Here is a 19,484-nt window from a genome sequence, read left to right on the forward strand (position 1 = left end):
TCTGATTTTATGTTCTTGTTTACTGATAAGGATTCCAGATAATAGGGGATTAGAGTGAATGGATTCTACCAGGGGTTCCATAACAAGGGTAAAATAATAGGTGATAAGGGGCATCCTTGTTGGGTGTCATTAGTAATGTAAAATGGGTCAAAGAGAAGGCTGATGTCCAGAAAGTCTCACTAAGTAAGGTATACAGTCCCAGAGTAGCTTTGAGAATGTTGCACTGGAGACCAAATTTAGTAAGGACTTCCTGCAGATAGGTCAAATTGACCCTGTTAAACACCTTCTCTGTGTCTAGTTATAGGAGCAGGGAAGGATTTCTTCAGAATAACAAAAGGTACGAATCTGCAACAAAGGTTGTTATAATCCTTGCAATATACATAGATTACCCAGGGGGAAAGTTTTTTTCCCAACAAAAGTGGAGTTACGCTTTAACAAAGTCAATTAAAAAATGTTCAAAGTTTAGCAAAAGTGTTGCATGGTGATAAGGATTAGGAGTGCAGGACTGATAGGAATTTTATGATCTGTGATGGATAGTTAGTGAAGGTTAGTGGGCTAGTTTCTGGTCATAAGGATCTTTTGGAAGGATAAAATTTCCACTTCTTAGCTCTTGTACACACGGTCGGACATTTCGACAACCAAATCCGTCGGATTTTGTCAGACGGATTTTGTCAGATGGATTTTGTCCTAAACTGTTGCATACACACAGTCGGACAAAGTTGTCAGAAAATCTGATCGTACTTAACATGATGACGTTATTTCGTTAGGACGGGACTACGTTCAGGCTAGTAGCCAATAGCTTTGGTCTAGGAATTTGATCTGAGCATGCGTGGCACTTTATCCGATCGGAATTCTCTACACACGATCGGACAAAGTCCGATCGGATCAAGTTTTGGTAAAATTTTATAGCCCAGCTGGAAAACTTGGTCCGTCGGATACTCCGACGGAAACAGTCCGATGGAGCCCACACACGTGTGTACAAGGGCTTAGATATCAATAATATTTTTTATTTATCTTTAGCAAGATAAGCCAATGCCTTAAAGGGGCTTTGATAGTTCAGTTTTTTCAGGGAATAAAATAAAAGATTAGAGCTTGTACAGGGTTGAGAAAACAGAGGAATAAATAATCATAAATCACAGGTTCTCAAGAACAGGTAATGGTGGTCTTCCTCATTCTCTCCAAAAGTGTACTCCAACATAACTTTCAAGAGCTATAAAGACACAACAGACTAAATGGTCCCATCACTAAGGCCCCTTTCACACTGAGGCATTTTTCAGGCGCTACAGCGCTAAAAATAGCGTCTGTACAGCACCTGAAAAAAGCGTCCCCCTTCACTCTAGTGTGACAGCCGGAGGACATTCACACTGGAGCGGTGCCCTGGCAGGACGGTAAAAAAAAGTCCTGCTAGCAGCATCAGCATAGGTTTTAACCCTTTTTTGGCTGATACCGCCCCGCTAGCAACCGAATACCGCTGCTAAAATGACGGTAAAGCGGCGCTAAAAATAGCGCCGCTTTACCGCCGACACCCGCACTGCCCCAGTGTGAAAGGGGCCTAAATGTTTCTCAGTTGATTATTAAAGCTGTCTCTGAGCAGGGAATACACAATCTTTTTTTAAACAGCATAATCCTTAACTGAAAACACCTGTCAAAAACTTAGCAGTCTTGAAAGAAGTAATTAATTACCCCCTCAGTTATCAAATTTCATATTAGGTGCATATCTGAAGTTCATTATGACTGAGTCTAAAATCTTCGGAGTCTCACCAAAAGCAGCTCCCGCTCAACAAAAATGCAATTCTTCTTGGAAATATAGACTGCAACAAAACCATTATGTCATCTGACAAAGGTCCTCTTAAAAATTTATAAAATCTGCATGAAAAAGTGAGTGTGACTGTGAAAAAGTTTTTAACTCAGGGACGTTCTAGATACAACATAATTATACAAGGCATTCTCAAGTCAACCAAGTCAGGAGAGCTTGCACCTTTGGTGGAAGACATTTGAAAGCATATATTGGAATATCAACCTTTTACAAAAACAGATATTTTCAGAGTTGGCGAACCATTGTTGATTTTACCCAACAAGTCACAACATCTGTAGAATGTATCTCCACAGAATTTAGCTACAATGATTATTGCTTGAAAAAAAAGTAAACTACTGTATATATAATAACACAAGACTGGATATTTTCCAAAGAATAGAAGAAAAAACCTACTGCATTAGTCATCTCTTACAGGGTAAACAACTCACATGCAGATGTATATGCAGATGTATATTTCTTTTTTCCTATGTTGCTAAACTATCTTTTCAAAGACTATAATATATTGGATATTGAAGAATGAGAATATTTACCACCAGTGGTGGCAGGTGCTCAATATTTTTGGGGGGTTGCAAACAAACCTGCCCCCCCTCGTGGGAGATCGATGGCGGCAATCAGTGGCCTTACATTAGGAGGGCGATGCTGCTCCTCGCTCAAGCTTGCCGAGGGAAGAGGCAGGACCGTTGCTCCTCCTCCCAGCCAAACAGGCGTTGCTTCCTGAACAGGAAGTGGGTCCTGAGACCCGATCCTAAGGTCTTAAGACTCCCTGTCAATCGGGTCTCAGGACCCGCTTCCTGATTGGCCTGATTGGAGGAGAATCAGGAAGACATTAGCAAATATTAATTTGCTAATGTCATACTAGTGGGTGCCCTCGGGGCGCAGTGCTCTGCACCCCAAGCGATCCCTTTTTTTTAAATCAATTAGAGTCTCAGGCTCTAATCTTGTGCTTAAAAAAAAACCTATTGAAATCCATGCGTCCGGCACCCTTCATGTAGATTAGGGGCCGGGCACATGGATTAGGGGGGCTGCGCCCCTGCACCCCTGATGGACGGGCCGCCACTGTTTACCACCTCTTTCTCAGACAGACAGTAGAAAACGTAATGCTCATCAGCCAGCCATATCCATGAAGTAAGACTAAAAGAATGGAATGTTACCAGCATCTTCCCAAAAATACAAAGTAGAGACTGTGAAGGTTGATGAGGTGTAATACAACACCTTATATTCAAAGGAACATTAACCAATTTTTCCCATGAGGGATTTTATAGGTTGGAAGGCTAACCAGTGGCGGGAACTACAGGGGTCGCATTCAGCCACCATGGGGGGTTCCAAGATGGAAGAAAGGGGCCGCTGTGGGACAGACCATGCTGGCTTCAGCAGTAGGCTGAGCAATGGAACACCTGAGCCCTCAGATGGTGTATGGTGGCTGTAGGGGCTCTGATCACCCACACATACAAGTTTACTCACTCTGCATGATCGATGGCTCTCTAAGTGGACTCTTTGCATGCAGCAGGCAATTTCATGTGGGACAGCACCCAAAGCTAGAAGGGCTCAGAGTACACTCCACACTGATTTGCCATGTGTCAGCACGATGAGCCAACTTTGAGGTGTTTGCTCCACTCCCCGATCCTTCTGCAGCAGGTGTGAGATCACTGACAACTGCCCTGTGTGTGTTTTAGCTTATGGGTATCCCAGCTTCCAGGTCATTTCTCTGGCACTCAGCAATGCTTCTGTTTTCCCATAGCCTGTCTATAAGCACTGTGTGTCTTTTCCCTCCCACAATGGCTCAGATTCCCCGTGTCCCCTCTCTGTAATACACTCATAATTCAGACTGTGGTCACTGCAAGCCAAATCAGGGATTCCTTACTTACTCTCTCATGTTGTGCTAATCAGTGGTGGAACTACCAGGGTCACAAAGGTCACACTTGCAACTGAGCCCTGGCATTCCACCACTGTGAGGGGGGTCCATGACAGCAGGAGGGGGCCCGCTGCATAATATGTGAAAGGGTCTAATTGCGTTACCATAATAAAGGGCCCTGCTATGGGAGTAAAGGGCCAAGGGATCAGTGGAAAGAGCTCTGGACACAGAGAGAAGGGCCTTGAGCTTGATAGGAAGGGTCCTGGGACTGCTGGAAAGGGCCCCAGGACCAGTGGGTCAGGGGGGCCTGTCATGGTTTCTTGCACCAGGGCCCTGAAGATTCTAGGTATGCCTCTGAGGCTAACCATTTCAATTTTTAAAGGAGGGTTTTCTTTTTTAGGGGAGGTCAATGCAATCTCATGCATTCTCCATTATCACCTAGAGAGAATGTCTGTTGGGCATTAGATGATATAATACTGTATAAATTAACTTTGCTATCATACAAGCAAAGGTTAACGGGATTTTTTTTAGGGCACTTGCTTACTTCCTTTATTTCAATTTAATTGAAAAGTAAATATTTAATATTGTTTGTTTAAGTCTGTTTAAGTCTGTTTTTTACTTACATTTATTTCACATTATTAAGTTAGTAATGCCTTACATTATTAAACCACATGTGTTCTACTGGTTTTTTAGCCTAGATCTTAGTATATGCGGTTTTTACTTATGCATTAAATAAATATCCAGTAGGGATCACCTTTAAAGAGACCCTATTGCCATCTGGCACTCCATAAACTAATGGCAGGCAGGGAATCTGCTCCAAGAGTACTTACAGAAATGTTGCCTACTGCACCCCAACACAGATTGACACTTCTATGAGTGTAGGTAGACGATCCTTCCAGGCCTGCATAACCACTTTCCAACCTTTCAGTTATCATAGCATTTCAATAGCATGAAGAAAAACTCCCAAATGATTGCCTATAAAAGCTGCTTCATAATAATGATCTTATGAGCGTTTGTGCTATTTTTTTCCCATACAAGTGGAGTTACCCTTTAATCTTGGCTAAAATAAATATAAATACACATTAAACTCACACATTAAACTCACAAGTCCATAACACTTATCATAGGTTAGACTATTTCTCTCTAACTCAAATAGTCCTTCAGCATATTAAAAAGGTCAGCATTGGTAATTTTAGATATTCTGATCATGCCCCAGGTATTTTCCATAATAAATAATGGTAAATCAGAAGTAGTAAAATATATAAGCCCTGGACACTAAACCCTTAACTACTTAAATAAAATTAGAGGGGTATTTAAAGAATTTTATTAAATCAATGAAAAAGTCGTTCCCAGTGAAATCAGTGAAATGCTTGATTAGAGGAACTCGAACTGATCATCCAGCAAGACAAAAGAATGATACATGAAAAACATGAGTTGCTAACACATTTAAATAGTCTCAAGCTACATATAAAGATAACCGTAATACTGTGTCTATGAAAGAGTTACATTCTGGGGGGTAGACCTCAATGAATGAGGTCAATGAGTTTAAATATAAAATCAGGAGGACCAGAAAGGAACCTTCCATCTGAAATTATAAAGTCCGTAGAGTCCAAGGAAATTAACAAAAATATCCATTCCATTAAGAACAATATACAACTCTTCTGTGCTCAGATGTGGTGGATGTGGTCGGCATAAGTAGCAGTGTATAATTTCCACAGTGGTCCTCTTCTTGGCTTGGATTTTTTTACAAATCACCAGGTGCTCCCTAGGCCTTACAGCCCTATTTATACAGGGGGATTCAAAATACTAAGGCTGGGTTCACACCTATGCAAATTAGATGCGGGTTTCCACACATCCAATTCATAGCAGGAGAATGTGACTGGCACCCTATGCGGCCTGTTCACATATCTCATATCACATATCTCTGTTGCGGCTGGGGAGCACACTGCACAGAAATGTTGTGCGTCTTTGGCTCCATTTCAGGGTTGAATTCAGGCATAGATTCTGCCCTGATTAATCCCTAAACGGGGAATGGGGACGCACAGCGCTCCTGTGTGATCCGCAGCTGGTTTCTGTGTGAACCGAGCCTTAATAGAGAAAATCGAAAAGGGCACACCAGCTTAGTGCATTACCAATGGTACCATTTATTAGAATAAAAATAATAGACAATTACACTCACAAACACAGATGAGTGTTAGGCTCATAGCATAAAACAGAAGGAAGCTTTGAACATCAGTGTCAGGAGCGTGTAGCACTCCTGTTCCATGACAGCTGCTGGTCTTATTGCAGCACCCTGGTTTTGGCTGAGCCGCATTCTCCTTGTATGTCTGTCCACCTGCAAGGTGTTTGATCTAGCCAGTGTCTGGGTGGAGACCAGACCTGTTTTAGACCAGCCAAACTATGTTAGGGGTAGGGGTGACATTATCACAAGCCTTTAACAAGAAACTTTTTTCTGTGAATAGAGTCCACACAGGCTTGTTTATTGGCAGAGGACCTTTGCAAACTGACATGCCAAGCCTAGGAACTGTCCCTGCGCATGTCTGGGAACGCACCTCCAGCAGTAACTCAGGAAGTAGAGCCCAAAGTTAACCCACCTGATTTTTTTTCTGGTGATCCTCATATGTTTTCCAACTTTAAAAATAGTTGTATGATGAATTTGTCGTGGTCTCAGCCTCTTGCAATCCTTTGTACAACAGAGCTCTGAGAGAGGGAGAAGCAGCACAAGGAGCCAATCGGGTGTTCCGCAGTGCTAAACCGGCTGATAGAAGGAAAGAGAGCAGAGTAACAAAAAAATGAGGTTATTAGTTCAGTGTTGGGACCCTTACTTTTAACCTATTTACACTTGAATAAATAATATAGAGTTTGGGATTAAACTTATAATTTCAGTGTTTGCAGATAACACTGAGCTATGTAGTGGAATAACATGCATTTGTCATACATTCTAGGAGGAATACAAGTATAAAAGATTTAACCTTCACATGTGGAAAGGCTTTGTCAGAGTAAAGGCCCATACACACGATCGGACTTTTTGACAACAACATGCAAATTAGCTGTTTTAAGGCATCATCCGACCGCATGTACGCTCCATCGGACAAACTTTTTCGGTTTTCATTGGACAAAAGTTCGCTCTGCAAACAGACAAATGTTTTGGCAACAAAAGTCCAATGGAGCAAAGCCCGATCGTGTGTACAGAAAACCATAGGACTTTAGTCCAAAGTACAAACACGCATGCTCAGAACCAGAAGAATCAGCATAAGATCAGACAACAATACAGAAGTTGACCAAAGGGTGGTGGTAAAGAGCATAAAAAACACATGATTTGGTGAAAGTTGGCTGAAAAAGTCCTGCCATGTGTATTTTTAACAAGTTCACGGCCAACGCCCTTTGTACAGAAATTCATGGGAAAGTTTGTACAAAGTCGGATCGTGTGTATGAGGCTTAAGAGCTATGAAAATGTGGAATAGGTTTCCTCAGAAAAGCTAGCTAGTTCTGGTCAGTTCATTCGATTTTTTATTTTTTTTTAAAAGCTGTATGCATGCCTAAATGTATGAAAAAACTGGATATTGAAATGTACAGGTGATAACGCCTGAGATTGTTGATCCAGGGAATATCTGATTGCCTTCTGAGGGATCAGGAGGACATTTATTTTCTTCCCATTGGAGCAAATTTATTTATTTTTATTTATTTCAGGTTTCATTTATTTATTTCATTTATTTCTATAGAGCTGTCAATTTATGCAACGCTTTCCATATGTATTGTACATTCACATCAGTCCCTGCCCTCAAGCAGCTTACAAGCTAAGGTCCCTAACTGACATTCATACATATACTAGGACCAATTTAGACAGGATCTGATTAACCTAGTAGCATCTTTAGAGTCTTTTGAGTGTGGGAGGAAACCCATGGAGGCACAGGGAGAACAGGCAATCCTTAGGCAGATGGTGTCGTGGTTGGGATACGAACCAGTGACCCTTTTTGCTGCTAGGTGAAAGTGCTAACCACTACAACACTGTGCTGCCCATTTTGGACCATTCTCTATAGAGGATGGGGGGGGGAGAATTTGAATTTCCTTGGGATTCAGTATATGGAGGTGTTCTATTTATTTATTCTACGTATTCTTTTTTATTGGTTAAACTAGGTGGACATGAGTCTTTTTTCAACTACTATGTAACTACTGTATGTACAGTAATTAGTGTCCTGCTTCTCCTTTCAACTATCCATTCACAGGCTGGGGGCATGGGCAAGACCTGTAATGGGTTGTACACACAATCGGATTTTCCGACAACAAATGTTGGATGTGAGCTTGTTGTCAGAAAGTCTGATCGTGTGTATGCCCCATAGAACATTTGTTCTATGTTTGAGAGCTGGTTCTCAAATTTTCCGACAACTTGTTGTCAGAAATTCCGATTGTGTGTACACAATTCCGATGCACAAAAGTCAACGCATGCTCGGAATCAAGCAGAAGAGCCACACTGGCTATTGAACTTAATTTTTCTCAGCTCGTCCTACGTTTTGTACATCACTGCGTTATTGAAGTTCGGAATTTCCGACAACATTTGTGTGACCGTGTGTATGCAAGACAAGATTGAGCCAACATCCTTCGGAGAACAATCCACGGTTTTGTTGTTGGAAAATCTTATCGTGTGTACATAGCATAATGCGCTGTACACACAATAGGATTTTCCAACGACAAAATCCGTCTGATTTTTTCAGACGGATTTTGGCCCAAACTTGTCTTGCATACACACGGTCGCACAAAGTTGTTGGAAAATCCAGTTCAGAAGGAGGTGACGTACCTCATGTACGACGGGACTATAAAGAGGCCAGTAGCCAATAGCTTTTATCTCATAATTTATTCTGAGCATGGGTGGCACTTTTTGTGTCGGAATTGTCTACACACGATCAGAATTTAAGCGATTGGATTTTGTTGTCGGAAAATTTTGGATCCAGATCTCAAACTTTGTGTGTCGGAAATTCAGACGGAAAAAGTCAGATGGAGCCCACACACGATTGGAGTTTCCAACAACACAGTCCAAGCGCACATTTTCCATCGGAAAGTCCGACAGTGTGTACAGGCCATAAGTGTTACTTAATTGCAACAGAGAAACATCACATCTTCTGCTCTACCAGTCATGGCTGTGTGGCAGAGCTACGTAAATCTCAGAACTGGATAGACAAAAATAGTAAAAGTAAAACAGCTCCCAGATATCTATTTCATCTCTCTATCTTGGTGTTTACTTTTACACATCCAATTTGAAGACAAACAGTTCAGCTTAAACTCACATTCCGATAATATCAAATACAAGCTGAATAAAACTATTTTGTTATTTAGTAATGCATTGTTATTTCTAATATTGTTATAAGCTACCTATCTAAATATGATGTTTGTAATAGGATGATATCCCAATGAGGAGAGGAAGAAATACTACAAAGAAGAAAGAAGAGGAGGTGGACATTGACTTAGATGATCCTGAAATAAATCATTTCCCTTTCCCCTTTCATGAGCTCATGGTATGGGCAGTACTAATGAAAAGACAAAAGATGGCTTTGTTCTTCTGGCAACACGGAGAGGAGGCAATGGCCAAAGCTCTAGTGGCTTGCAAGCTCTGCAAAGCAATGGCACATGAAGCATCTGAAAACGACATGGTTGATGACATTTCACAGGAACTCAATCACAACTCCAGGTCTGTATAATTTAGTAGTAATGTTTTTTTTTTTATCACAATAAATATGAATAATGCAGCAAATTTCAGTATTTCCTAAAAATAATAATTAAAAAACAGCATAAAAGACATACACTATATTATCAAAAGTATTGGGATGCCTGCCTTAACACACACATTTTAATGGCATTTTAATGGCATCTCAGTCTTAATCCATAAGGTTCAATATTGGCCCACCTTTTGCATCTATAACAGGTTCAACTCTCCTGGGAAGGCTGTCCACAAGGTTTAGGAGTGTGTCTATGGGAATGTTTGAGCATTCTTCCAGAATAGCATTTGTTAGGTCAGGCACTGACATTTGATGAGAAGGCCCGGCCTCACAGTCTCTGATATAATTTATCCCAAAGGTGTTCTATCAGGTTGAGGTCAGGACTCTGTGCCGGCAAGTCAAGTTCTTCTACCACAAACTCGCTCATCCATGTCTTTATGGACCTTGCTTTGTGCACTGGTCCAAATCATTTGATGGAGGGGGGTTATGGTGTGGGTTTGTTTTTCAAGAGTTGGGCTTGGCCTCAGCATCAGGCCTCAGCATACCAAGGCATTTTAGACAATGTTTTGATCCCAACAGTTTGATTGGATGGCCACTTCCTGTTCCTGTTCCAATACAACTGCGCACCATTGCACAAATAAGGTCCATAAAGACATGGATGGGCGAGTTTGGGGTGGAGGAATTTGACCGGCCTGCAGTCCTGACCACCAGGGCCGCCTTTAAGGCAGGCCAAAAGGGGCAGCTGCCCTGGGCCCTGTCATTGTTGTGGGGCCCAAAGCAGCTGCCTCATACTTGCCAACTATCCCAGTTTACATTCCCTTGTCCATTGAGGTTTTAGTCCTGTGCTGTGTCCTGATATCTCAGTGTGAAGTGCTGCTACTAATTGTGTACAGATGACTCACCTGCAGACCCTGTGTTTACATGTAAATAACCGGCATTGATATGTAAATAGCAGTGACATGCATAATATAAATAGCTGAGGCCAATGGCATTGATATGTAAAAAAAAAGGCAGCGTTCATATGTATATCATGCCCCCCTGCAGTGAGGAGATGATGTGCTGTAACCTATAGCAACCAGTGAGCAGTATTACTGTACAGTAATCTCTAGCAGCCAATCAACAAGCAGAAATCATGTGCAACTAATCAGTGAGCCTTAAGGAGTGCTGCAACCTATAGCAACCAGTCAGTAAGCAGTAATGATATGCTGTAACCTCTGGCAAGCAATCGCAATCGCTGACTGATCTGATACAGTAAACTGATTTTAAGTCTAGCTGCTATTTATTGTATGTCTCAGAGAAGGTGGAGAGCGAAATTGCATGGTGGCCCTAAGAAAATGTATGCCCAGGGCCCAATCAATATTAAAGACGGCCCTGCTGACCACAACCCATCAGAAAACCTTTGGGATGAATTAGAGCGGAGACTGTGAGCCAGGCCTTCTCGTCTACATCAGTGCCTGAACTCACAAATGCACTTCTGGAAAAAATGGTCAAACATGATGCCAAGATCATGTGCGTGTAAAGGCATGCATCCCAATACTTTTGATAGTATAGTGTATATCAAGTAACCCAAACAAAAGCTTCTTGATTATTATGTTCTTTCATGCAAGCAGTGACAAACTTCTATATATAGAAAAAAACACTTGCCTACCAAGCCAATTTTTCCCACATACATGTAAAAATCTACATTTTTTGCTTAAAAACTTTGTATAACCACCAAACATTATATATTTTCTGAAAGCAATAGCCCTGGAAACTTGTTTTAGTTTAGTTAGTTAGTGGTTGTTGCGATTTTTTATTTTTTAGTATGTGGGTAGAACTTCAAAGAGAAGAAGTAAGTGAGAAATTAATAGTGGGGGTATGTTATAGGCCTCCAATATGAAAGAGGAGGAGTAGCTGGGCCTACTATCACAGTTAGAAATGTCATCTATGTCATCTACTATGTACCCCATGCTCATTCATTCGGCGGCATGGTATCTAGTGGCCCCCTTAATATTAAATTAGACTTCCAAATTCCAATAAGCCCTCACCCGCAGACCCCCACAACCACCTCATTAACATGGGACAAGACACTTTTCCAAGGGGGTCCCCCTGAGAAGGCACCCCCCGTGGTCTGGTATGGTTGAGAAGGAGGGGACCACATGACTCAAAGGGTCTAGTATGTATTTTGGGAGGGGCTCTACACAACTATTTTCATTTCATTCTTGCTGTAGGATGTGCTAAAGCAAAAATTACATTTACAAAAAAAAAAATTATACAGTTTAAATTGCCAGAAAATGACATCCATTGTCTGCGTCTTTAAAAAAAAAAAAGAAAGCACAAAAAGGTCCCCCAAAACACATAGCATACCATTGGAGGGAGAAATAAGCTGTCAATTACACCTTTCAAAGTCAATTACCAGCATTGTAAAACTTTTTTACTTAAAAAAACAAAGTGAGAGAGCACAAGATACGACCCTAAGGGCTTGTTCACATGTGACGTCAGGGGGTGGTAAAACCAGGTGCTTGAACTGAGGTTTTACAGCTCTGACCACCAGCATGAACACTAAAAAACTGCATTAGTTACACCACCTTCTGCACTTGTGAACAAGCCCTAAATGATCATCTTGCTTTTTGTTAATTAACCATTGTGTATAAAGGAAATGCATGAGTATCTCTTTTAATGCTATTAATCTAAAGGATAATTAATTATAACACTTTTAGAGCATAATAAATATAATGATTATTTTACAAGACAGTTTATACAGCGATGCCCCTTTTTCAATCTGTGAGAATATAATTTATCTGAGTAAATTATAACTGTCTCAGCTGCTCGGCAAATTGTCCTATCGCTTTTTATTTACATACTAAAGGTTTTATGTCCTAGTAGATTGTTTTCTAAATGATACGTTTTTTTATTTAAGATATAACATTTACGGTATGTCAAAATTCAACCTGATTTTTACTGACAAGCTAAACAGAAAGGTTTATTTTACTTCAATGTTTATATTATTATATTGGTCTGATGCTGCATCGGTCTTCCACCACCTTTAAGACTGAGAACCGAACAATCAAAGATCATTCAGTCCTTCGCCTTCAGCGATCAGAGAGCTGATAATTGTCAGCCACCAGCTCTCTGCTCTGCCCTTCCAGCGCTCACTGGAGCACTAGGATGTGAGTCAGCTGTCAGTCAGGCATCTGGGTGGATCCCGACACTAACGTCAGGATTTCTTCAGAGTCTGGACCACTGAGTGACATCAGCCGACATCGGGTTTTAGCTCACTGTTGGCTAAATACAGGTAATAGGAGTGCAGAACAAAGAGCTTTGGCCCTACTTTTCCTTTAATTATATACTGTACATGGTCTGCATTATTTTTATTTTGCTTTATTACTGATCTCCATTCTGATATTATTTTAATATCAGCCTTCAGTAATCCTCTGTATGACCTCACTGCAAGACGGAGAGGCAGCTCTCGCAGCTAATGAGGTCTCTACTAATTTGTAATAAGGAATGTGCTTGCAGTAAGATCTAAGACTTGCCTGAGCTGTCCAGCAGGGAGACTGATTCACAAGAATGTCCAAACAAAATTAAAAATTATTTGGTTGGTAAAACAGTCCACGTTTAGTATATGTACAGTGCCTTGCAAAAGTATTCACCCCCTTGGCATTTTTCATGTTTTGTTGCCTCACAACCTGGAATTAACATGGATTGTTTGAGGATTTGCATCATTTAATTTACAGAACATGCCCACAAGATGTGAAGATTTTTTTTATTATTGTGAAGCAAATAACAAATAGGACAAGATAGCAGAAAAAGTCAATGTGCATAACTATTCACCCCCCTAAAGTCAATACTTTGTAAAGCCACCTTCTGCGGCTATCACAGCTCCAAGTTGCTTTGAATAAGTCTCTATGAGCTTGCCACATCTGACCACTGGGATTTTTGCCCATTGCTCCTTGGAAAACTTCCCCAGCTCCTTCAAGTTGGATGGTTCGTGTTTGTGAACAGCAATCTTAGTCTAAGTCTGACCACAGATTTTCTATTGGATTGAGGTCTGGGCTTTGACTAGGCCATTCCAACACATTTACATGTTTCCCATTAAACCACTTAAGTGTTGCATTAGCAGTGTGCTTGGGGTCATTGTCCTGCTGGAAGGTGAACCCCTGTCCTAGCCTCAAATCACACACAGAGTGGTGCAGGTTTTTCTCAAGAATATCCCTGTATTTAGCACCATTCATCTTTCCCTCAACTCTGACCAGTTTCTGTCAGGGCTGGCTTAGCCCTTCCTCCTCTGGGCTGGCCGCTCAGCTGTCAGCTAATTTCCAGCTCTTTTCTCTTTCCACAGTTACCAGCTGTTCCCGATGATACTTGTCTGACCTGCCTATTTAAAGCCTTCCAGCTCACTTTTTCTTTGCCTTCGCGTTGGTCACATCACAAGGAACCATCTCCTGCTGTTTGTTTCAAGACTGGCTTGCTGACATCCCACCTTGAGGTCCTGTCATGGACAGACCTTAGGTGGCGTTTGTTTTGTCCCCAGTTATCCAGAAGGATAAGCCCCTGGTTTTGGTCACCCTTTCTTGGGCTGAGTCATCCATCGAGATACAGGCACTAATCGACTCTGGGGCTGCAGGCCTGTTCATTGATGCTGCATTTGTTTCGCAGCACTCGATTCTGCTGCAGCTGCGTGACACTCCACTTGCCATTGAGGCTCTTGATGGGAGACCTTTACAGCCTGCCCATGTGACTCATGAGACGGTTCCGTTGTCCATGGCCATAGGGGCTCTTCACCATGAGATAATCCAATTCCAAGTTATTCCCTCACCCAGATTTCCGCTGGTTATTGGTTATCCTTGGTTACAGAGGCACAACCCCTCTTTTGATAGGCTCCATGCTGAGGTTCTCTCCTGGTCACCACAATGCAGTGAGACATGCTTTCTGAAGGTATCCAAGGTCCTGTGCACCGCTTCACTCCCCTCCCTGCCGGAGGAGTACCGTGATTTTGGTGATGTCTTTGATAAAGGTCAAGCCGGTAGTTTGCCTTCACACCAGCCTTATGATTGCACAATTGACCTTCAACCTGGTGCCATACCTCCTCGGGGCTGGGTTTACCCTTTGTCGATCTTGGAGGATAAGGACATAGAGGAGTATGTCGCTGACGCACTTTCTCGAGGTTTCATCCGCAAGTCCTCATCTCCGGCTGGTGCTGGTTTCTTCTTTGTGAAAAAGAAGAGCGGTGAACTGAGACCTTGTATAGATTATAGGGGTCTCAATCGTGTCACGATTAAGAATGCCTACCCGATTCCATTGATTACAGAGTTATTTGACTGCCTCAAGGGAGTAAAGGTTTTCACAAAGCTTGACTTGAGAGGGGCATACAATCTCGTGTGCATTAAGGAGGGCGACAAGTGGAAAACTGCGTTTAATACCAGAATAGGCCATTATGAATACCTGGTAATGCCTTTTGGCCTTTGTAACACCCCAGAATTTTTCCAGGAATGTATTAACGATGTCCTCCGAGATTTGTTGCAATTGTGTGATAGCCACCACACAGATGTCTGTTGTGTACTTCAGAAACTAAGAGAGAACAATCTCTATTGTAAACTGGAGAATTGCAAGTTCCATCGTGTACAGGTTACATTCCTGGGCTATGTCATTTCCACTGCTGGTTTTTCGATGGACCCAGAGAAACTGTCGGCAGTCCTACAGTGGCCTCAACCCATGGGTTTACGTCCTCTGCAGCGTTTCCTGGGCTTTGCCAACTACTATCGGAAGTTTATTCGTAACTTCTCGTCTCGGTAACCCACAGAGTTGGTCTCCATTAAGGCCTTTGAGACTCTCAAGGCTGCCTTTGTTTCTGCTCCTGTGTTGGCACATCCTGATCCTAAGTTGTCTTTTATCCTAGAAGTTGATGCTTCTGAGACTGGAGTTGGTGCCCTTCTGTCTCAACATCCTAACTATGAGAGCGCTATGCATCTGTGTGGCTACTTTTCCAAGAAATTGTCACCTGCTGAGTGCAATTATGAGATTGATGACAGAGAGCTGTTGGCGATCATTTTAAACCTGAAAGAATGGAGACATCTCCTTAAAGGTACCACTGTGCCCGTTCTTATTTTTACTGACCATAAGAATCTTACATTCTTGCCTGAGGCTAAGCGACTCTCTCCCAGAAGGGCGCGATGGGCTCTTTTCTTGTCGAGCTTTAATTACATTGTCTCATTCTTACCCGGTACTAAGAATGTAAGGGCTGATGCCTTGTCACGACAATTTTCCTCCACTTCCAAGTCGGAGTCGGTTCCAGTTCCTATGATTCCTCCTGATCGTATCTTGGCTATGGTTTGCACCAGTCTTATTTCTCCTTTGGGTGACAAAATTCTTGCTGCTCAGGTCCATGCCCCTCCTGATAAACCTTGTGACCACTGCTTTGTCCCAGAGAGTCTCTGTACTGCAGTGCTCCAGACTTACCATTCTCCCAAGGTAGCTGGCCATCCTGGGAAGAATCAACTCATTTGGGCCATCTCCCAACAATTCTGGTGGCCTAGTCTACAGGCTGATGTTACTGCCTTCATAGCTGCCTGTCCCGTGTGTGCTCAGAATAAGACTCCACGACACCTTCCAGTGGGCCTCCTACAACCCATACCCAATGGAGAGAGGCCCTAGACTCACCTGTCTATGGATTCCATTGTGGAATTGCCCAACTCCCAAGGCAACACTGTTAGCCTTATGGTGGTTGACCGGTTCTCAAAGATGTGTCATTGTATTCCATTTAAGAAGTTGCCCACCTCTAAGGAACCGGCTTCCATTTTTGCTCGGGAGATCTTTCGCTTACATGGGCTACCCAAGGTGATTGTCTCGGATAGGGGCAGTCAGTTTGTCTCTTGGTTCTGGTGAGCCTTTTGTGCACAGTTGGGAATCCAGCTTGCGTTCTCTTCTGCGTTTCACCCGCAGTCTAATGGGGCCGCAGAACGAGCCAATCAGTCCTTGGAGCAATTCCTACGTTGCTATATTTCTGATCATCATAACAACTGGTCTGACCTATTATCGTGGGCAGAGTTTGCTCACAACAGTGCCTGGAATTCTGCCTCCCGATTGTCTCCATTTATGGCGAATTATGGTTTCCAACCTTCCATGTTGCCTGACTCGTTTGTTCCGCAGAGTATTCCTGCGTTAGAGGAACATCTCCGTGGTCTTCGTGCCACTTGATAATGATAGGTACAGACTCCATGCTGACCGCAGACACCTGCCTGCGCCTTCCTACCAGGTTGGGGACAGGGTCTGGCTGTCATCTCGCAACCTCCGGCTTCGTGTTCCCTCACTGAAGTTTGCACCTCGGTTTATTGGGCCTTCGAGTATCCGCTAACCCAGTAGCTTACGCGTTGGACCTTCCTCCTAGTATGCGCATCTCAAATGTGTTTCATGTCTCCTTATTGAAACCGTTGGTCTGTAACCGATTTACCACCTCGGTGCCACGTCCTCACCCTATTCAGGTTGAGAACCATGAGGAGTATGAGGTGCAATCCATTGTTAACTCCCATTGGTTCCGTGGGCTGGCTTAGCCCTTTCTCCTCTGGGCTGACCACTCAGCTGTCGGCTAATTGCCAGTTCTCTTCTCTTTCCACAGTTACCAGCTGTTCCCAATGATGCTCGTCTGACCTGCCTATTTAAGCCTTCCAGCTCACTTTTTCCTTTGCCTTCACGTTGGTCACATTACAAGGAACCATCTCCTGCTATTTGTTCCAAGACTGGCTTGCTGGCATCCCTCCTGGTTTCTTATCCTGCTTGCAGTTGCTCTCCTTGGATCCCTGACTTCTGGCCTGGCTGATTACCCGATCTGGTTAATGAACTTTGGACTGGCTGACTACCCGATCTGGTTACTGGACTCTGGCTATGCTTGACTATGCTTTTTTCTATTTACCTTTTATTTTTATTAATAAACAAGTGTGATTTGATTGTACTTCTGTCTCTGTCTGTTTCACGGTTTCTGACAGTTTGCCAGTCCCGACTGCTGAAAAACATCCCCACGGCATAATGCTGCCACCACCATGTTTCACTGTGGGGGTGGTGTTCTCTGGGTGAGGTAATGTGTTAGATTTGTGCCAGACATAGCATTTTCTTTGATGGCCAAAAAGTTAAATTTTAGTTTCATCATACCAGAGCACCTTCCTCCATGCATTTTGGAAGTCTCCCACATGCCTTTTCGCAAACTCAAAACGTGCCATTTTTTTTTTTTGCTGAAAGTAATGCCTTTCTTCTGGCTACTCTGCCATAAAACCCAACTCTATGGAGTGTACGGCTTATTGTCGTCCTATGTACAGATACTCCAGTCTCTGCTATGGAACTCTGCAGCTCCTCCAGGGTTACCTTAAGTTTCTGCCCTGCCTCTCTGAATAATGCCCTCCTTGCCTGATATGAGAGTTTTGGTGTGTAGCCGTCTCTTGCCAGGTTTGCTGTTGTGCCATGTTCTTTCCATTTGTTTATAATAGATGTGATGGTGCTCCTAGGGATCATCAAAGATTTGGATATTTTTTTATAACCTAATCCTTACTTGTACTTCTCAACAACATTGTCCCTTACTTGTTTGGAGAGTTCCTTGATCTTCATGGCAGTGTTTGGTTAATGGTGCCTCTTGCTTAGGTGTTGTAGCCTCTGGGGCCTTTCAAAAAGGTGTGTATATGTAATGACAGATCATGTGACACTTAGATTGCACACAGGTGGACATCATTTCACTAATTATGTGACTTCTGAAGGTAATTGGTTGCAGCAGAACTTTTTATGGGCTTCATAACAAAGGGGGTGAATACATACGCACATGCAAATTATCAGTTTTCTATTTCTGAAAAATTGTTTTATGTATATTTTTTGTAATTATACTTCACCAATTTAGACTATTGTGTTCTGATCCATCACATATAATTCAGATTAAAAAAACATTGAACTAAATAAAGGCTGTAATATAACAAAATAGGTAAAAAGCCAAGGGGGGTGAATACTTTTGCAAGGCAATGTAGTTTCATTTCTAAATATGTAGTTGATTTTCCGAAGTTCTACAATATTTGGATACATGGAAATGTTTGGGGAACTGCAGATAAGGCCTGTTTACTGGCCTTATTTTTCACTGTATTTTTTTTTAATGCAAGCAGTTTAGTACTTTCATTTGGCTTGCTATCAGCCTGATCCAGTCTACTATACAGTTCGTACGGCAGAGCTCAGAAAGGAGGAGCGAGAAGCAGTGAGTGATAGAAAGATGAGCTCATCGGCATGCTGCTTCATTCACTGTTCAGTCACAGGTTGGGGGTAGGAAGGAGACCTGTAAATGAAAGTAAACCTGCAGTAGAAAGTGAACCCACACATCTCCTTCTTTATCAGACAGGGCTGTGCTGTGTTGCAAAGCTGTGTTAACCTTAGGACTGCATAGTGTGCTTTCATTGTGCTCCACAGCAACCAATCAGATTTAAAATATTATTTTTTAACTGTCATTTCTCAGTACAGTGTTCAATCTGAATGGTTGCTATAAACAGCTAAAACTGCATATGGTACTTCTTTCCTATGACACCTTGACCAAAAAATACTATGTATCTCCACTATGAAAAAAAGGAACATTCATTGTAAAATGCAATATATAAGAATAATCTTTATGTTCCAGGGAGTTTGGGCAGCTGGCTGTTGAGTTATTGGACCAGTCATACAAGCAGGATGAGCAGTTGGCAATGAAACTGTTGACCTACGAGCTAAAGAACTGGAGCAACGCCACATGCCTGCAGCTTGCTGTAGCAGCCAAGCACCGGGACTTCATTGCTCACACATGCAGCCAAATGCTGCTGACAGATATGTGGATGGGTAGGCTGCGAATGCGTAAAAATTCTGGTCTAAAGGTTGGTGTCAAGTGAGGTGACTAAAAAGTAAAGCCATTTCATTTTTCAAGGTCATTTTAATCATTTCATTTTAAAAATCCATGACAAACATTCATTCTGTACGACCATAACTTCCATGCTAAAAAATTATAACGCACCCCCAAATTTGTATATTTTGAATATAGAGGATTATTTTTAAAAGGAAATAGTAGTCCTAAGATGTAAAATAATATAAATATGATCTCGTCAACAGATTTAAATTAACGAATGTTTCAAATTAA

The 19,484-nt window shown here is 42.2% G+C and overlaps 1 protein-coding gene across 2 annotated transcripts in view; it reads left to right on the forward strand.

Annotated features, from left to right (window-relative positions):
* TRPM3 (transient receptor potential cation channel subfamily M member 3) overlaps positions 1-19,484 on the forward strand; it is a 264,979-nt gene that overhangs the window by 140,988 nt on the left and 104,507 nt on the right. For both annotated transcript variants that reach the window (XM_077474953.1, XM_077474954.1), the window contains exons 13-14: positions 9,062-9,351; positions 18,996-19,224. In XM_077474953.1, coding sequence (XP_077331079.1) covers positions 9,062-9,351; positions 18,996-19,224 — 519 coding nt within the window. The remainder of the gene's footprint in view (positions 1-9,061; positions 9,352-18,995; positions 19,225-19,484) is intronic.

The sequence above is a fragment of the Lithobates pipiens genome, unplaced genomic scaffold (genome assembly GCF_037356315.1).
Source record: "Lithobates pipiens isolate NorthernLeopardFrog02 unplaced genomic scaffold, aLitPip1_a1.2 Scaffold_13, whole genome shotgun sequence".
Classification (NCBI taxonomy): Eukaryota; Metazoa; Chordata; class Amphibia; order Anura; family Ranidae; genus Lithobates; species Lithobates pipiens.